Below are 19,195 nucleotides of genomic sequence, written 5' to 3' on the forward strand. Positions count from 1 at the left end.
TAGAGCAGCAACAACAACAACAAACAACAACATGAAATGGTTCAAATTCTTCATAATTCCAGTAACAATGCTAGTCCGTACCCCTAATGGGAGAGGGAGGAAAGGTTCCCACTCTGTTGTGGATACAACTATAACACCGAGCTGACCAGTAGCTTGTCCAGCATGACTTTCTCCAACTAGATGAGTCTTAGAAACTTCAAATTGCACATAATACAATGAAATTTTATTTTTCTCATCTATTTTTTTCATGGTTCTGATTTCTTTTTACTGAAACATATACTATTCTTCCACAACAATTACTCTTCAAGGGTGCTTTGATTTATATAAATTAGTTAAAATATTTGTTTATCCACCTTTAAAAAAAATTCCTACGCACAAAGAAAAATTAATTTTATCATCCAATTCAATAGTAAAAATATAGAATGAGCAAATATTCTGTAGCATACAATCTAAGTAGTTGATATAAATCATATCATATATATGCATAATCGGAAGTCGATAGCATGACACGGACAAAGAGAAAAATATAGGAGGCATGCATTATAGTCATTAAATACTTAATAGAGCTAGTCGATGATAACCTTTTTTTATATATAAAAGTGAATAAACCACAACTTTATTAAAATAAAAGACAAAAAACACAAACACAAACACAAACAGTACAAGAGAGAAAGAGAACCAGAAGTCTCTAGTTGATGACAACTTATTACTTGATCAAATTAAGGACTAGAAACAGTTGCATTTTCAAGCATCATTCCAAGTGATATCCAATTCACCAACATCTTCTCCGGTGATCCCTAAAGCCTTCCACACCGCCGGTGAAGCATCAACAATATTGTTAGGACCAGGAGGTTGAAAGTCATGTTCTTCATCACAACCATTCACAGAATCACACATCAACCACCTTGGCCAATACAGACTTACCCTTTGCATTGATCTTGATCTTTTTATTGCACCGACTACCACCATCATACCACCCGGAGGAAAATGCGACAACCAATTCCTTATCACTATGGAATTTGCTGTCACATTGCGACTCTGCTCCACTCATCTCCGCCTTTGGCAAAGCTATTGATAGTCATGGTTGCCCATGTTTTATCGGTCACCAGAGGAGAGCATTTGAATTGCATTTACTTCTTCCCAGACTTGCAATACTCGGCATTTAAGTCTGTGTTGCAACGTCTTGATTTGTCAATCAGGAATCCACTGGGGTTGCATGCTTGCATGCTGAGGTTGATGTTTGCTAGCAATAAGAACACCATGAACACTAGTCCTGCAATTCCTTCACTTGAATATGTTGCCATAGGAGAGTGTTTTGATTTGAATGTATGGTAATGATGAGTACCTTTGAGCTGAGTCTTGTATGGGTGGGTATTTATAGGACACTTTCAAGGAATATTCCCATATTGGGTTAATCAATTGTTTAATTTAAAGCAGGCTTTGAGATAAATATATATATATATATATATAGAATGTTCCACTTGAAACATGTGAATGGATAGTTATAAATGGCATGAAAATGTCAATTTGACTCAGATGGATGAATGTGTCGGATGATAGTGTCCTACTCCAAACATTTAATAATAGACATATATGCATGGTAGAACTTTACTCCGTACTCCAAAGACATGCATGTGAATAACTGCATCAATGACGGCAATCATATGTTGTTCATCTCGTTTGTTGTTTCTAAATATGGTTTAAAGCAGGTGACAAGTTATAATGCTCCAACTTGAATATGTTACCATTGTTATGAATATTATAAAATTAATGGATGTCTACTATAGCACAAGACATTGTAGCAGTAATCTTCCACGTTGTACTGTAGCAGGCGGCATACTGTAGCAGACTGTAACTGTAGCAGCCACTATACTGTAGCAGACGACCACGTGGTACTGTAGTAGCGCTAGCATGATTACTATTTCACCTACCAATGTATTTTAGACCATTGAATCGAATCAATCTTAACCGTCCATTCAAATCCTGAATGCCTATAAATACCCCCACTTGTATATTATAAAGTATAGAAGAAAAGAAGAGTAAATTATCAAGGTGATTTGGTCAATATTCTGGCTTTTATTATTGGTATAATACCCGAATTGGTCCCTCTATTTTTCTCTCTGTTCTCTTTTGGTCCCTCTACTCAGAAATGCTTCCAAATAGTCCCTCTACTCTTGAAAATGGTTCTACTCAGTCCCTTCTATTCTAAAATAGGCCAATTATTGGCTGTATTTTCAAGAGTAAAGGGACTATATGGGAAGAGATTAAGGGTAGAGGGACTAAATTGGGTCATTTTCAATAGTAGAGAGATTAGTGGGGCGCATTTTTGAGTAGAGGGACTAAAAGAGGAGAGAGAAAAGTAGAGGGACCAATTCGGGTATTATACCTTTATTATTCTCTTTATACTTATAATATATCCATGGAAATTTATAAATATATGTTTACATTGAGGATGAGTTATTAGTTACTTATACTATATGTTATCAGCACAAATCTTCTCGTAATCTTGTTTTACATTTCCATTTAACTTCAATGTAACTATATTTCAAGTATTCGTATTTTCTTTTTAATCTTTTCTCTAATTATCTATTATATTTTATAGAGATTGATTTTTAATGGCAAATATCACAAAAAGAGAATTCGAGGCTCTTCACATTTTTGGGAGCAATTATATATATCATGGAGGCTCAATATTTAGCTCCATTTGAAAGCAAAAAACCTGGGCAAAACTATTGAGGCTAATAACAATAAGCATGATGATAATAAGACAAAAGCCTTAATATTAAAGGTGATAGAACGAAGCATATCTCACCAAAGTTTTTCTATACCTATGACCTCCAGAAAGAAGGCATCATAGAAGTTCAAAAGATTCAATCTAATGAAAATCAAGCCACGATCTATTCACAAAATCACTCCCTAAGTGCATTTACCAAAAATTTATACATAAAATCGGGATGAGAAGACTCAAGAATGTAAGTACTTCTGATATAAGTTGAAAATTATTTATTTGAGGGGAAGACTGTACTCTTTTTCCCTTCACTAAGGTTTTATCCCAATGGGTTTTCCTGAGATAAGGTTTTTAATGAGGCAGTAACCCTCAAATATACCAAGGATAGTATATTCTTTTTCTTTAGGCAAGTTTTTATTCCACTGGTTTTTTCCCAACAAAGTTTTAATGAGGTATATCCTTTGACTGTAAGTATCTAAGGGGGAGTGTTATAAATATTATAAAATCAATGGATGCCTACTGTAGCACATGACACTATAGCAACAAGCTTTTCGATGTTACTATAGCATCCACCACACGGTATTAAATTCTCGATGTTCCTTTGGCTGGGCCCAAGCCAGTTGTTAAATTCAAAGTCTTCAATGCATGATTTCAATCAATCGGCATTTATTTAGTATTAAATCAAACTCGTCCATCTCAGTCTTTGGTTTATCATCCTGGGTTCACATTTGTGTTTGATTATTATCAGGCAAACATGATATGCATATGATAATCAAATGCATGATGCACAGTGAAGATGAGAGAAGATGATGAGGCATTGCATGCTTAGAGTTTCTGATGGAACATATAAAATATATATCTTGTAAATGTGAAATTGAGTTTCTCACAGGATCAGTTAATTACTTTGATGCCTAAGTTCTATAAATAAGTTTTTTAATACAATATATATTTATATACCTGATGATAAAATTCACTCTCAGTTTATTCAAACTTAGCTGAACTACATCAACCAAGAACTAATAAACACAAGATATTATTGTCTTAATAATTATAAGATGATTGGTTTTCATGAGTGGAAAAACTTCATCATAAAAACCAAACTGCTTAACAACATCAAGTATCAAAGCTCCAATCATTAAAATTAACCATCCTTGCAATATATGAATGGTACCAAGTAGCAAACCTAACGCTTCCATTAGTTGGTCAAAGAGAATATCAAGAATACTACTTAAGGCTTGGGCCCGGCTGGCAGGTTCATGAAAGCAAATGCTTCTTTTGACTAAGTGTAGAATAATGGTGTGATTTAATTCTTGTATATATTGGTCTTCTTGTTTATAATATTGTATTTTTTGTGAGTGGCTGGCTTCTAGGAAGAAGATTATTTATATCTGTGTGTGTGTGTGGTGTTATTGTTAGTATTTGTGGTTTAATTATCCACCGTTTTCAATATATTAATCTGTGGGTTTTACCAGTCAAGACATAGAAAAATTAAGTCTTCTAATTAGTATTTATTATACTTGACTGAGATGGACGAGTTTGATTTAATACTAAATAAATGCCGAGTAATTGAAATCATGCATTGAAGACTTTGAAAACAACTGGCTTGGGCCCGACTGGCTGGTTCATGAAACCAAATGCTTCTTTTAACTAAGCGTAGAATCATGGTGTGATTTAATTCTTGTTCATGATGAACTTTCATGGTTATATATTGGTCTTCAAATGCTTCTTTTGACTAAGTGTAGAATAATGGTGTGATTTAATTCTTGTTCATGATGAACTTTCATGGTTATATTTTGGTCGTCTTGTTTATAATATTGTATTTTTTGTGAGTGGCTTCTAATTAGTATATATTATTCTGGACTGATATTTACTTTAATAAACTTATAAATTAGCTTTATTATTTTTTAGATTATTTTTTTAATAAAATAATTAAACCATAATTTATTAGAGAAAAAAAAAGCAAGAACAACACGAAGACCAGGACTTAATCAAAATAGAGAGGAAAAATATAACATTACATAAGATTCAATACAGACAAAAACATCCACAAGTAGTTAAAAAAAGACTAAAGCTAATCAAAACAAGAAAAAGAGATAACACAACAAATGAAACGAAGGTAGAAGGACAGGGTGGTGTTCAAGAGTTTCTAAGTTTAAGATCAGCATTGAAATTATAGAAGGACTATTAGGGTCATTTTTGTGTGGGGGCCTGCAGAGCTTGATGCTTTTCATTATTGGAATTTTGGTTTAGTAGTGTATCTCCTGTAACCTAGCTAATGTTGTTTATTAGTTTTATTTTTATTTATTTATTTTTTTTGGTGATATTTTTTTCTATCTGAAGAAGAAATGATTTATTATACTAACAGCGAATTTTATCAACGGATGCGTGTGTATATATATATATATATATGTATATGGGGATACGTCAACTAGGGACGTCCTCAGAATTCAATTCTGAGGACGTCCCTAGCAACCGTTAGATCGTTATAATCTAACAGTTGTGGTTTACTTGGGGAAATAAAGCCAATCTTTTGTGCTGAGAGAGAGAGAGAGAGAGAGAGTTTTCTCAGAACCATTTGCTCGTCGTGGTGTTTCTCAGTGTGAGGCGGTGCCATTTGCTCGCCGTGGTGTTTCTCAGTGTGAGGCGGTGCCATTTGCTCGCCGTGGCGTTTCTCAGCGTGAGGCGGTGCCATTTGCTCGTCGTGGCATTTCTCAGCTTGAGGCGGTGCTAATCGATCCTTGACAAACCTTGTATCCATATCGATTCTAGGGTTCTTATTCCACTGGTATGCTTCAATTTGTTTGTGATCTCTGGTTTAACTTCCCTACGACTTGTTCTGTGTGTTTTTATGCAATATTGATTGATTTCTTCTTCAAATTCTTAGGTTGATGCCATTGATGTTTCATAGTCTTTTTGTTTTATATCATGGAATAGATTCAAGTTGTGATACTTCTTTTACAAAATCTTATTAACTTTCTCGATTTTGGGGGACAATATAACATTAAATTACCTTCCTATGTTTAGTTGGAAATTGATGGTGTCTATCATTCTCTAACAGAATTTGTGATGATGATCACAAAATAGTTTTGAAATGATGAAACTTTCAGCTTTTTCGCCTAAAGGAAATTGATAGCATGTAAGCACAAAAATTCATCTTGAAAAGTATTAGAACATGTAGAAATAATTTCAATGTGGCAAACAAGTATTAGATATTAACATGAAAAATGATTTCATCAAAACTCACCAAGTTACAGACACTACTATGGAATATGCAAAGACAATTATTCCATATTTGATTGTATTTTCTAGTAAATATTCTTTCAGTTATATGTTTTGACATATTCTAATTGGTTATAGTTTCTTATTAGGATATTCTGGCGGATATCACCAATGAAATATGCAAAGACGATGATTCCATATTTGTGGGTGTTGAAATAGATTTGGATGAGCTTGGGTCATGTGGGTTAAATGAAGAAGGTGGTGGTATGACACAAGAGATTGATAACCAACAGCTTGAAGATGGACATGAATTGGCAACACAAGATGGACAAGAATTGGCAATGAGTCCACAGTCTTCAGATGGACAAAAGTTGGCAGGAATCCTATTTATTGGCATGGAGTTCCAAGATGAGGATGAAGCATTTCGGTATTACTTGGATTATGCAAAGTCTAGAGGTTTTGGGGTAAGAAAGGGTCATGTGTATCATTCATCTTGTTCTCAGTTAATTACTTGGCGACACTTTGTTTGTGATAAGCAAGGAACTAAGTGCATGGGAGACAAAAGGCAACTTGGAAAAACTATTCAAAGAAGTAGAGATACAAGGACAAATTGCCAAGCTCGAATGGTAGTGTCAAAAATGAAGAGTGGAGTATGGACCGTAAAAACCTTTGAAGACATACATAACCATTCTTTACTAAGAACTCCATCTAAGGTGATGAAGGTTCGGTCCCACCGCCATATTAGTGCGACATGTAGAAGTTTGATGGAGACATTGCATAAGAGTAGAGTGGGACCGAGCCAAATGTGCCGAATATTAAATTAAACACTTTCAAATACGGGGTCCACACTAATTACTAGAGATGATTGTTCAAATCATTTGAGGGAAGTTCGAAGCAACAATATTGGGCAAGAATGCATGGCTATTATTAAATTTTTCAAAGAGAAAAAACTGAATGATGATTTTTTCTTTTTTGACATGGAGCTTGATGAGTTTGGTTAAACTAGATGTGTCTTTTGGGCAGATGGAAGATCTAGAGTAACATATTCAGAATTTGGAGATGTTGTCTTTTTTGATATTACTTATCAAACTAATAGATTTTGTTTCCCATTTGCTCCTTTTGTTGGCGTCAACCATCACAAGCAATCTATTTTATTTGGTTGTGCTCTAATCGCAGATGAAAGAGAAGAAAGTTTTATGTGGGTATTCCAAACATGGTTGAAATATATTCTAGGAAAACATCCACAAACCATTATTACAGATCAAGACTTGGCTATGGGGAAAGCCATTGCAAATGTTTTTCCAAATTCTGGTCATCGGCTTTGCTCTTGGCACATTGGGAGAAATTCAATGAAGTATTTAGTAGATTTGAAGAGCAAAGAGGGCTTTATGAGGGACTACAACAATTGGTTGCACCATAGTGAATCGATTGAAGCATTTGAGAGTAGATGGGGTGAACTTAAAGCAGCATACAACATTGATGATAAACACTGGCTGAGTAAGATGTATGAAATTCAAAAGAAGTGGGTTTCTCTATATTGGCAAGATATATTCACAGCTGGAATGACCTCTACACAGCATAGTGAAAGTATCAACTCATTTTTTGATGGCTTTGTTAATGCACAAACTCCACTGGATGAGTTTGTTATACAATATGATAAGGATTTGTCTGCTTGATGAAATGATGAAGAAAATGACGACTTCAAGACTTTGAATTCTATAGCAAACTTTCACACAAGTCATCCAATTGAAAGACATGCAGGAGAAGTTTGTACAAGAGCTGTGTTTAATACCTTTCAGGCAGACTTGAGAGAAAGTGAAAGTATGCTTGCGGAACGCATTCAGGATGGGTCTAATCATGCTAAATATTCAATTTGCAATCAGGTGGTTGTATTTAGTAAACATTGTAGTGAAGATGGGGAGCCTTTTGCTACGTGCTTTTGTAAGAAATTTGAAAGGGAGGAGTCTTGTGTTGCTATACATTGAAAATATTAAAACAAAAAGATGTTGCAAAGATTCCCAAAAAATATATTCTCCATCGTTGGACTATGGATGCAACATATAGATCATGTGTTATGATTGTTGAGACACACAACAATGCCTTTACACCCTTGATGAAGTGGAGTGCACAAAATTTGTGTTTTCGTATTGCACAGTGTATATCATCCCGTGAGGTGTATGACAAGGTTATGCCTAAGCTAAATGACATCTTCGAAATGGTTGGTGAAATGTCTAGTTTACATGAGCAAAGATTGTGCACTGAGCAAAATGAGGAAAATCAAGAGATTATTGGTTCATGTTCTTTGCCAACCTTCTCAAGTGAAGATGATGTTTATGGGCCACACATTAGTATTATTGATCCAAATCCTGTTAGGAGCAAAGGTCGACCAAGAGTGAATACAAGGATTAAGTCTGGAATCGACCTTCAATTATTAGCCAAGAGGAAAAGAACTTGTAGTAAATGTGGGAAGAAGGGTCATTACATGACCACATGCACATTCAGTAAGACATTTTTCTTGAAGTGTTGTATCAAATGGATTCATATTTTCAATCGATCGTTATTGTTTACCAATGAAATTTTTATTTGTGAACATAGGTCCCCCTTGACCAACAAGGAGGAGCCATTTTTTGAAGTTGCTAATGATTTTCCCTTTTGAGATTTATAAACAAGCTAAATGTTTGTATTTTCATTCTGGGATGAATGATCTATGTAATCAATATTGTATTATGCATCTTAATCTTTTGGATGAAGCTTTCAATGTTTAATTGTGATGTTGGTCATTTGTCTTTGTCGTTATTCCAACATTGTAATGATAGTTGATTAGAAATTGGTGTCTAACGGGTTGATTCTAACAATGAAAATTATGATTTTTGATGTGTTGGTTGAGTTCTCATGTGTTTATAGATTATTGGAGGATATAATGGGTGTAGGGATATGTGTTTCTTTTTGTTTATATCATCTGAGTTTTGGTGCAATTTTGTTGATCATTCAAGCAGAGAGAATATTTAAAGCTTTATAGGATTTTTTTTTTGCTGCAGAATTTCAATTCAATATACATTAGCAATCATATCATTGCACATTACTAGATTTAGTCCAAAAATTCAAGAATCACAAATTTTTGCACAAATACAAGATGAAATATGCACTAATGGCCCTTCCTTTCCAAGATCCAACTTTGCAGACACTGCTCCTATGTTCCCAATTATTTGCATAATTGTCTCTCCAACCATCAGAAACACCAAACATGTTTGGAGTGTCAACACCATTGTGATAAGCTGTGATTTAAGGAAAGCCAGGGCCAATAGCAATGGGAGCAAACTTCACACACAGAGCAGCTACCATCCAACAATGTTATCTTTGGCAAGATTGATGAAAGAAGCCACAACACCAGGCAAGAGCCCCACAAGGAAAGCAAGTGTCCACTTAAGCATACCATACTGTAGAACGGGAACACTTGATCTACTCCTCCAATCATGCTTGAACAAATCATCTTCATAAATCCTACAATTTCAAGCCACAATAAATATCTAATCAAATAACCAACCAACCAACAAAAATTATCAAACTAAAGAGTAACATGGCATATAAATAAGCAAATGAATAACCAAAATCTAAATTCCAGCCTTGTGCGGTAATCTAATCCGATCAATAGAAATTTTAATCCGAAAAACCAGAATCAAAATGAGAAAGAAATACTTGCAGTAATTCCAGCCTTGTGTGCCGATTACTTCAGCAATGCACTCGAACAACCTTCGTATCCATCATCTCCCCTTTCGACTTCTCAACCCCATAACCTTTGGGCCTTCCGAACAACCTTCGTATCCATAAACCAACATAAAAAACCACACAATTCAATCTCAATCCCAAATTAGAAACAAGAAATCAATCAATATCGCATTACAACACACAGAACAAGTCATAGGGAAGTTAAACCAGATATCACAAACAAATCGAAGCATACCAGTGGAATAAGAACCCTAGAATCGATATGGATACAATCATACAAGGTTTCTCAAGGATCGATCAGCACCGCCTCACACTGAGAAACGCCACGGCGAACAAACGGATCTGAGAAAACTCTCTCAAGGATATGGATACAAGGTTTCTCAATGATCGATTAGCACCGCCTCACACTGAGAAACGCCACGGCGAACAAATGGATCTGAGAAAACTCTCTCAAGGATATGGATACAAGGTTTCTCAAGGATCGATTAGCACCGCCTTCTCAAGAATCGATCAGCACCGTCTCACACTGAGAAACGCCATGGCAAGCAAATGAATTTGAGAAAACTCTCTCAAGGATATGGATACAAGGTTTGTCAAGGATCGATCAGCACCGCCTCAAGTTGAGGAACACCATGGCGAGCAAATGACAATGCCTCACGCTGAGAAACGCCACGGCGAGCAAATGAATATAAGAAAACTCTCTCTCTCTCTCTCTCTCTCTCTCTCTCTCTCTCTGCACAAAAGATTGGTTTTATTTCCCCAAGTAAACCACAGCGTTAGATTTTAACGATCTAACAGCTGCTAGGGATGTCCTCAGAATTGAATTCTGAGGACGTCCCTAGTTGACGTATCCCCTATGTATATATAATATAATACAGATTTTCTATATTTATAGAACTTTGGCATCAAATTAAACTAGTCCTGTGAGAACCTCAATATCAAAACAAAGACATTTAATTGTTTCTCATATATTCCTAAGATGTACAAGGGTTCTTATACTTCAAAAAGGAAGCTCTAGGCATGAAATATTATGTCATCATCTTCTCAACTTCACACTGCACTATGCATTTGATCATCATGCTTTTCATTCATCAACTGAGCAACGGTAAGTCCACCAAAAGGATGGTTGTATAATGGTGAAGATTTCAGTGAAGATAACCTTTGAGATACTTGATTCATTGTGGGGCGAGACTGTGGATTGGTGTTGATGCACTGCATTGCCATGCAAATCACTGAAAGCACTTGGCTTGTGGCTACTTGATCAGCTATATGAAGTGGAACACATGGATCTAGAATATCTTTCACTAACATGCTCGATGACAAGTTGTTTAGTAGATCCCCCGGATGCATTCCATGTATCACTTCAAGAGCTACAATCCCAAAACTATATACATCACATTTTTCAGTCACTCTCATTACATAGGCAAGCTCTGCAAATGCCAAAATTAAGCAAACAATATAAAAAAGTGGTTGATAAATAACATTCTTGAGCTTGATAAATCTAATAAGCACTATGTTAATTAAATTACTCTAAAAAGTATATGCGTATGAACAATAGATTTTCTAAAAATGTTTAGAAGATACATGTGCGCATACCTGGTGCCATGTATCCAAATGTGCCTGCAAGCACACTCCAATGTGATGAATTGGGTTTTAGCAGTCTAGAAATACCAAAGTCTGAAATGCAAGCCTTGTACTCTTCATTTAGAAGAATATTGTTGCTGGTTATGTCTCGATGAACGATAGGTGGAGCACAATCATGATGCAAGTAAGATAAAGCTTGAGCAATGTCTCTTACAATGCCAACTCTTTTGATCCAATCTAACTCCATGGCTTCCTGCTCAGATCTTAGACTAGCACACAAGCATCCTCTCTCCATATACTCATAAGCAAGAAAGCTAAATTCAGTAGTCGAGCAGAAACCATAAAACCTCACTATATTTCGATGCAAGATTTCAGTTAGCATTTGTATTTCATTTCGGAAAGCTTGCTGCACCACATGACCTTCTTGCTCTTGAATTTTCTTGATAGCAAGTGTCTCTCCTGTTGATAGTGCCGCTTTATAGACTACACTGCTAGCTCCGACACCAATTCGATACTTCTCATCAAAATTTTCAGTTGCTCGAATGATCTCTTGGTATGCTTCTTTCCCATGATTAACTCTCCAAATGGAGAAAAAATGTCCGCCGAATACTTCGCTAGTTTTCTTTGTAGGGAGTCTCTTTCTCTTGTAATAAAGCAATGTGATTATTCCAACCACTAGAAATAAGAGAAATAACATGATAAATATCAGAAGAACAATCAAGAGAATGACTTTGCCTTGTTTCTTGGCTTGCTCTGCCCTTAACGAAGGGGATTTGATTACATAGAGGTAAACCATGCACTCTACCACATAAGCCTTTATTGTGGATAAACCACACAATTGGAGCTCTTTGAAAAAAATAGTTATCTGGAATTGGACCCTCTAGAGAATTATTAGATAAATCCAATGATGACAAGCCTTTCATGAATTGAAAAGAAGATGGAATGTGACCAATCAACTCATTATGTGATAAATTCAACTCTCGCAACTCGATTAATTTGCTAAGTTGCGGTGGTATTTCTCCTGCGAAAAAATTATTGCTCAAGTCTAGAACTTCATGCATGTTCAAATTACCAAGTTGAAAAGGGATGGCTCCGCTTAGTTCATTATTGCACAACTTGAGCAAGTTCAATTTAAAGCAATTCTCTAATCTTGCTAGTATTTCTCCTGTCAAATTGTTGCTTGATAAATCTAGAATTTCTAATGAAGATAGATCCCCAAACTCTGGCGGTATGGTTCCTGTGAGATGATTGTTGTTCATATTTAACTGAAACATGTAAGATAATTTGCCAAACTCTCTTGGGATCTTCCCCACTAGATTATTTGATGAGATGTCAAGCACACGCAGCTTCAACAATTGACCGATCTCCAAAGGTATTAGTCCACTAATTCTGTTGTCTGAGATTTTAAGGCTTGTCAAGTTGAGACATGCTCCCCAAGATGGTGACAAAGTGCCAGACAATTTGTTAAAACTTAGATCAACATAATCCAAATGCGGATGAACACCAAAACTTTTAGAAACATCTCCAGTGAATTGATTTCTTTCAAGCCTGACCCTCACTAATTTTGTGGCATTTTTCAAACTTAAAGGAACAAGACCTTGAAAATTATTATATCCTAGAGCAATAACCTCAAGTAAGCCGCCTCTGAAAAGGTCGACGGCAAAACACCAGAAAAACTATTGTTGAACAAGTCAAAGTAAAACAAATTTGTGATGTTTGCAATTTCACAAGGTAATGAACCAGATAAAAAATTGTTGAATAAGCGCAAATCTATTAGACCTTTCAAAAGTCCAAGAGATGAAGGGATTGAACTGGAAAGCTGATTGTCAAAAAGCCACAAATTTTTAAGCATGATCAAGTGTCTAAAGCTAGAAGGAATGGATCCAGATATTTTATTCTCGCTGAGTGCTAAACATTCAAGTTTGGTCAAGTTTCCTATACTTTGTGGGATAGAACCATCTATTCCGTTCAAGGCTATGTCCAACTCTTTTAGACTTTTAAAATTACCTATCTCATGAGGAATGGAGCCAGTAATGTTATTGTCCCATAGAAGCAAAAACTCAAGCATGGTCAAGTTGCCTAAACTGGGTGGGATTTGGCCTTGTAAGTTGTTTTAATAAATAGCTAAACTTTTTAACTTGATAAGATTTCCTAGAACAGAAGGAATGGACCCACTGATGTTATTGTCCCTCAAGGAAAATATTTCAAGCTCGGTTAAGTTTCCTAAAATGGGTGGGATGGTGCCTGTTATATGGTTGTTAGAGATCTCAAACTCATTGAGATTCAATAGATTTCCAATCTCATGTGAAATGGAGCCATTGAGGTAATTTCCCCATAGGTAAAAGTAATTGAGTTTGGTCAAGTTTCCTAAAACAGGAGGGATGGAACCTACAAGGAAATTTTGGCATATGATCAACCATTCCAAGTTCTTAAGCTTTCCTAACTCCAATGGGATGGTGCCTGATAACTTGTTATTATATAGAAACAATACCACAAGCCTGGTAAGATTGCCTAAAGATGGAGGTATAGAGCCACTTATCTGATTCTCATAGAGCCGCAAGGTGTTGAGCCTTGTTAAACTACCAAGCTCTGAAGGGATGATGCCTGTGAGATTGTTGGTGGAGAGATCAAGGATTGTGAGCTTGGAGAGAGATGATATGGATGGAGGAATGAATCCATCAAGATGGTTGCTACTGAGGTTGAGAACTCTGAGTGATGGTAGAGCTGAGAAGTTGAGAGTCTTAAGCTTGCCTTTGAGACCTATGTTTCCTAGCTGGATCTTTGTGATGGTTGTTGGATTAGCTTTGTTTGAGTTTAAAACTCTGCATGTAATACCAGTCCAGTTGCATGGATTGGCCTCAAATGTCCACGTGTTGAGAAGGTGTTTTGTTTGGAGTGTGGCTTTCCATTGTAGTAGAGCTCTTACTTGTTGGGAATCAATCTTGGAAGCTGTTGTCATTGGAATAACATAAGAGCAAACATTGCTTAAGACTAGCAGTGATGAGACCAGAATTAGTATTTGAGTGGTGTTGGGAAGGGGTTTTGGAGAAAGCCATGATTCCATGTTGATGTTGTACATATCTTCATTGCAAGGTTATGTGTATATATATATAGATATGTCAGTACTGTGTGTATATATGACAAGAAAAATCAATCACTTATTTAATTAATTATATATATGTTTATGCATCTGCATGCACATCATACCTTCAAGCACTCATGTTTAGTTATTTCTCAGAAATCATGACACATATAGAATAATGAATAATTTAGTGAGAATGGACTTGACTGCCTTTTCACAAAGCAAGTTTTATGTCTTTCAAGAAAGAATGTTATACTCTGTAATCAATGACATGACGTTTGTAGCCAAGGTCTTCCACCAAAGAATTAAAGTGATGATGGCTAATAAACAATCAATATGTTCTACTTTGATATGAATTTTAAATCATTACTTGGCACTTCTTCCTCACAATATTGCACATGTATCATATTGCAAGATACTATCTTCTTTCTTTCAGCTAAAATTGAGAGGATATATGTGTGAACATATAAAAGATAATCTTGGTTCATATCAGCAAGCAAGCTAGAAAGATGGCTCACTCTAGTAATTAATATAATTAAACAGAATATTACAACTTAAGATATTCCAAAATATATATGACAAATAATATTTGAAAGGTGGGAGGAATAAAACGTATGTTTGGGTATGTAATTGTTGATGTATACATTGTTTACTAGAAATAAAGAATGACAATATATCTTCTACTCTGATAGGAGCCAGGAATACTAATACTTAATAAAATAAAGAATTCATGACAGTTAGTCAAAAGATAGAGTGATATATCAAGACTAGAACACCGAAAAATCAACCATTAGTTTGAACAAGTCTGAACAAATTTTTTTTTTTATTTATTTTACAAAAGGTAAAAGAAAAGGAAGAAGGAATCATTTAGAAGACTTGAACAAAGTGTAGTCTATTCTTTAAATAAATATTTGTATTCTTAATTAATATTAATTAAACCCAACTATCCTCATTAAGGACTTTGCATCAATTTATTCCAAAGTGTGATTGTCAAATAGGAGCATGCAATTTCGGAGCATGCAATTTCGGAGCTAAACTTCGGTCTTTTCTTACTATCTATGTATTTTTAAAAAAATAAAAATTTTGGTTGATCAAATAGTTTACTAGTTGAAAGATTGAGAGTTTAAATTCTTTCCAATTGAACAGTTGAGAGTTTGTTGCTTGCCCATATTTATTAAAAAAATATTAAAATTAAAGGTGGGAGAAATAAAACGTGTCGGTATGTACCTTGTTGATGTACATATTATTTACTAGAAATAAAAATTGATAATAAATCTTCTACACTGATAGAAGTTAAGAGTACTTATACTTAGTAAAATAAAGAATTCATGATACTCAAAAGATAGAGTGATATTTCAAGACTAGAGCACTGAAAAATCAACCATGCATTAATAGTTTGAACAAGTCTGAACAAAATAAATTTCTTTTATTTTACAAAAGGCAAAAAGAAAAAGAAGAAGGAATCATTTAGAAGACTTGAACAAGTCTAGTCTATTCTTCAAATAAATATTTGTATTCTTAATTATTAATTAAACCCAACTATCCTCATTAAGAACTTTGCATCAATTTATTCCAGAGTGTGATTGTCAAATACGAGCATGCAATTTCAAAGCTAAATTTTTTTTTTGTTTTTATTAAAGTAGATAAACTACAACTTTATTGAAAAAAAGAAGAGAAAGACAAATACACAAAGGAAAACAAACAACAAAGAGAAAACAACTAGAGTTCTCTCACCAACAATGAGGCATTCGAAACAAGAAAAAAAAACAAAAAATAAATCAAACTCCTCCACAATGAAAACTTGGACTTTAAGAACCAAAAATACTTATTTTGACTTGATTGGATTACTATTTTCTTTTAAAGACAAAGAATCAGAAACTTGGACTTCAACATGTACCAGATCCCTACACTCTATGAGGGGGTTTTGGTTTGTTATAATCCGAGTGCAATTTCAGTTTCCATTTGTTCTACATCTAATGGACTACTATGTTTTGTACTTGTATTGCTTTTCTGTCTTATATTCCTAAGCATTACGGTCATTTTCCTTCTATGTACCAGATAATTGGTTCTGATAAAGGCCTAACAAACTAAGATTAATTTGTTAAATTTAAAGGCTTAGAAGAAGAATAATATTGTGACCGGTTATATAAGCTGAAATGTCAAGTTCATGAAGATTCACTAGATATCCAATATCAATATATCATGATCATCAAAGATCCACAAAAACTTGAACCTTGTCATACAGCAACCAGAATCTCATGAGAGATCAGTGAAGGTGAGCTTGGAGAGAGCTGATATGGATGGGCATGGATCCATGGAGATTTTTGGTAGCTGGTTTGAGAACCTGAAGCAATGACAATGGCAATGACATTGACGCACGAGAAGTTGAGAATCTCCGGTTTGCCGTCTAGTCTCTCATTTGTATCCTGGTGATGGTTGCCACATGCTGATGGCCTTTACGTGAGACTAAAACTCTGCATGTAATTCTATACTACTAGTCCAGTTGCATAACTTGCATGGACTTGTCTCAAATGTCCACGTCTTGACAAAGGTACTATTGTGTTTGGAGAATGGCTTTCTATAAATTGTAGAACTCTCCATTGTGATTCAATTGAAATTTTTACCATGAAACCAACATGGCAAATTCAATATAGCATCAAATGCACCAGGATCAATACTTGATCAGGAGGCTGGATTGTGGAGAAAACCAATAAGCCATGATTAACTCCATGTAGAATTCTTCTGTGTTATATTTAGCAAGACTTGTTTTAATGGTTTTTATTAAGTTGAGTACTTTATACAATGCATTTCTTTTCTTTATGAAGATAGATTTTAAGCAATAAAGGAACATGTGCAAGTAAAACTACAATATTAATATATATATATATATATATATATATATATAAGCAGATAAATTAAGTATCCAGTTGGTGGGGATTAGTATATATAATAAGCTATGATTAATAAACTAAAGCTCCACCTAATTATTGGCTTGTTAATAGCTTTCATTTGTTTATAAGGATTTAGAAATTACAAGGAAATTAAGACTAAACAGACAAGTTTCTAATGTACACACATCTATCTAAAAGCTCAAATGTGAACTCAAAAAATGATAACTTGAAAGACTAAGTGTCACGCCCCGAACCCGGCTCACCGGACCCGGTGCACAGACAAACGGCCGCAGGCCCACAGGGCGTGAACCCCATAGACCTGCAAGGCCTCAGAACCTGGTTCAGGACAAACAAAACTATAATAGCCCAACTGAGTTACAGGATTACATACTCTACAAAATACAAAATATCGGGACATAGAAGTTCAAAATATAAAATACGGGAATACATGGATAAACAATAATAAGAACTTAAAATTTACAACATGACAAGACAACATCTATAGCCAATCTTTCAAGATCCACGCCGGTTTATCACTCTTAATCTGAAAAAGATTTAAAATGAATCCATGAGCTCACTAGCCTAGTAAGTAATCCAGAAATTATTTTAAAACAACGGGGTTTATGAATCTGGAATTCAAATATTAAGAATAATTCAAAGTTTAAACATAGTTTAAACAAATACAAAATAAATAATTCAACAGAGGTATAGTTCTCAAGTAATACCACTATTTAAGAATACTTTATTCAAGAGAATACTAGATTCAAAGCTGCAAATCAGAAATATAGAAAATTTTCTAAATATGAGCATAAGCCTCCAAATCATCATTAGACTAAATCAGAAATTACAAAAGTGACTTTTCAAGTATACCGGATTTTCAGAACAGCACAAGTCTCCGAAACAATAATTTAACAAAATACAGAGTATAACATTCTAATAAAAGAATATTTCCAAATATGTCATTCACCAACAAATGAAAACCAGAAACGCGATCTCAGGATGCAAAAACTTCAAGGCAGGATAAAAAGAGGGCCTGAGATATGCCCGGAAATTTAAAAACACATAAATAGTGCAACTGAGAGAGAATCAAAATCAAAAGTCAAAGCAGAGATTAACAGGTTCCAGTATATGTCTCCAAATTCACTGTAAATGCCAAAGGTCATTTGTTTATCCTCGGTGACAGACCCGAGCCAAAATAACATAAATCATTTGTTTACCCTCGGTGACCCGAGACTGAATACCAGGTGGCCGTTGATTATTTCACCGACCGGACACGGTATGAAACTGCAGTCTCATTTTCTCAAAATTACTTGTCGACAAGGTCAGGGTTTAACCCCCCACTGACAGGGTTGCATATCGCTCATTTGGAGACCAAAATATTCAGATACAAAAAATATTTATCAAGATACGAGTTCAGAATTTCTCAAGTTCACAAAATACCCCAAATACTGATAAATTTCACAATGCCATTTTAGGGAAAGATAAATAGATAAACAAAATAATTTATAAAAATAAAAAGGAATTGATACAATAAATCAATCATAGATATTAATCACTTTTCCAAAATAAAGGCAAGCCAATTATATAGATGAATAAGTAATGAAAATAACTTAACATAAAACAATAACCAAGCAATTCACCACCTGAATATGGCATGATCTAATTTTATTTTTATTTTAATGAATAATCATTCAAATAAGGTCAAATGGCCAGCAAAAGTACTAATTCAAAAACCCATTAAAAACAAGTAACTTGAAATAGAAGGAAATATTAAATCAACATTAAATGATTTTATAATTAACAATAATAAGCAAAAGTGCCACCAAATAATAGATAATAATTTTGCCGAAGAATAATTTCCCCAATACTGAAAATACGAGGTTCTTAGTGGATTACTTATAACACTCAAAATATTCAATTCAAATACCCAGAATTACTGAAATACTAAGGTAGAGTTTCTAAAAC

The 19,195-nt window shown here is 34.7% G+C and overlaps 2 protein-coding genes across 2 annotated transcripts; both read right to left on the reverse strand.

The window, feature by feature from the left end:
* Positions 1-744: 744 nt before the first annotated feature.
* LOC120275107 (putative ripening-related protein 1) lies at positions 745-1,130 on the reverse strand. Its single transcript, XM_039281607.1, is given in 3 exon segments — positions 745-895; positions 897-1,048; positions 1,050-1,130. Coding segments are annotated over 3 exon segments (384 nt in total).
* Positions 1,131-10,697: 9,567 nt separating this feature from the next.
* Positions 10,698-14,288, reverse strand: LOC120275118 (MDIS1-interacting receptor like kinase 2-like). The gene is made up of 5 exons (XM_039281619.1): positions 13,416-14,288; positions 12,886-13,076; positions 12,039-12,838; positions 11,270-11,932; positions 10,698-11,103 (listed from the first exon to the last, which is right to left on the reverse strand). The coding sequence occupies exons 1-5, from the start codon at positions 14,214-14,216 to the stop codon at positions 10,724-10,726; spliced, it is 2,835 nt and encodes a 944-aa protein (XP_039137553.1). The 5' UTR covers positions 14,217-14,288; the 3' UTR covers positions 10,698-10,723.
* Between the last annotated feature and the right edge of the window lie 4,907 nt (positions 14,289-19,195).

Source organism: Dioscorea cayenensis, chromosome 2 (genome assembly GCF_009730915.1).
Source record: "Dioscorea cayenensis subsp. rotundata cultivar TDr96_F1 chromosome 2, TDr96_F1_v2_PseudoChromosome.rev07_lg8_w22 25.fasta, whole genome shotgun sequence".
Classification (NCBI taxonomy): Eukaryota; Viridiplantae; Streptophyta; class Magnoliopsida; order Dioscoreales; family Dioscoreaceae; genus Dioscorea; species Dioscorea cayenensis.

Excerpts from the sequence above, each read along its gene's own strand:
- LOC120275118 (XM_039281619.1), bottom strand. The coding sequence starts at position 14,216 with ATGACAACAGCTTCCAAGATTGATTCCCAACAAGTAAGAGCTCTACTA. Across the intron at positions 13,077-13,415 it reads TCAGTGGGTCCATTCCTTCT|CTTTCCAGTTCAATCCCTTC; the intron begins GTTCTAGGAAAT and ends TTTGACAATCAG. Across the intron at positions 11,104-11,269 it reads ATTTGGATACATGGCACCAG|AGCTTGCCTATGTAATGAGA; the intron begins GTATGCGCACAT and ends TGGCATTTGCAG.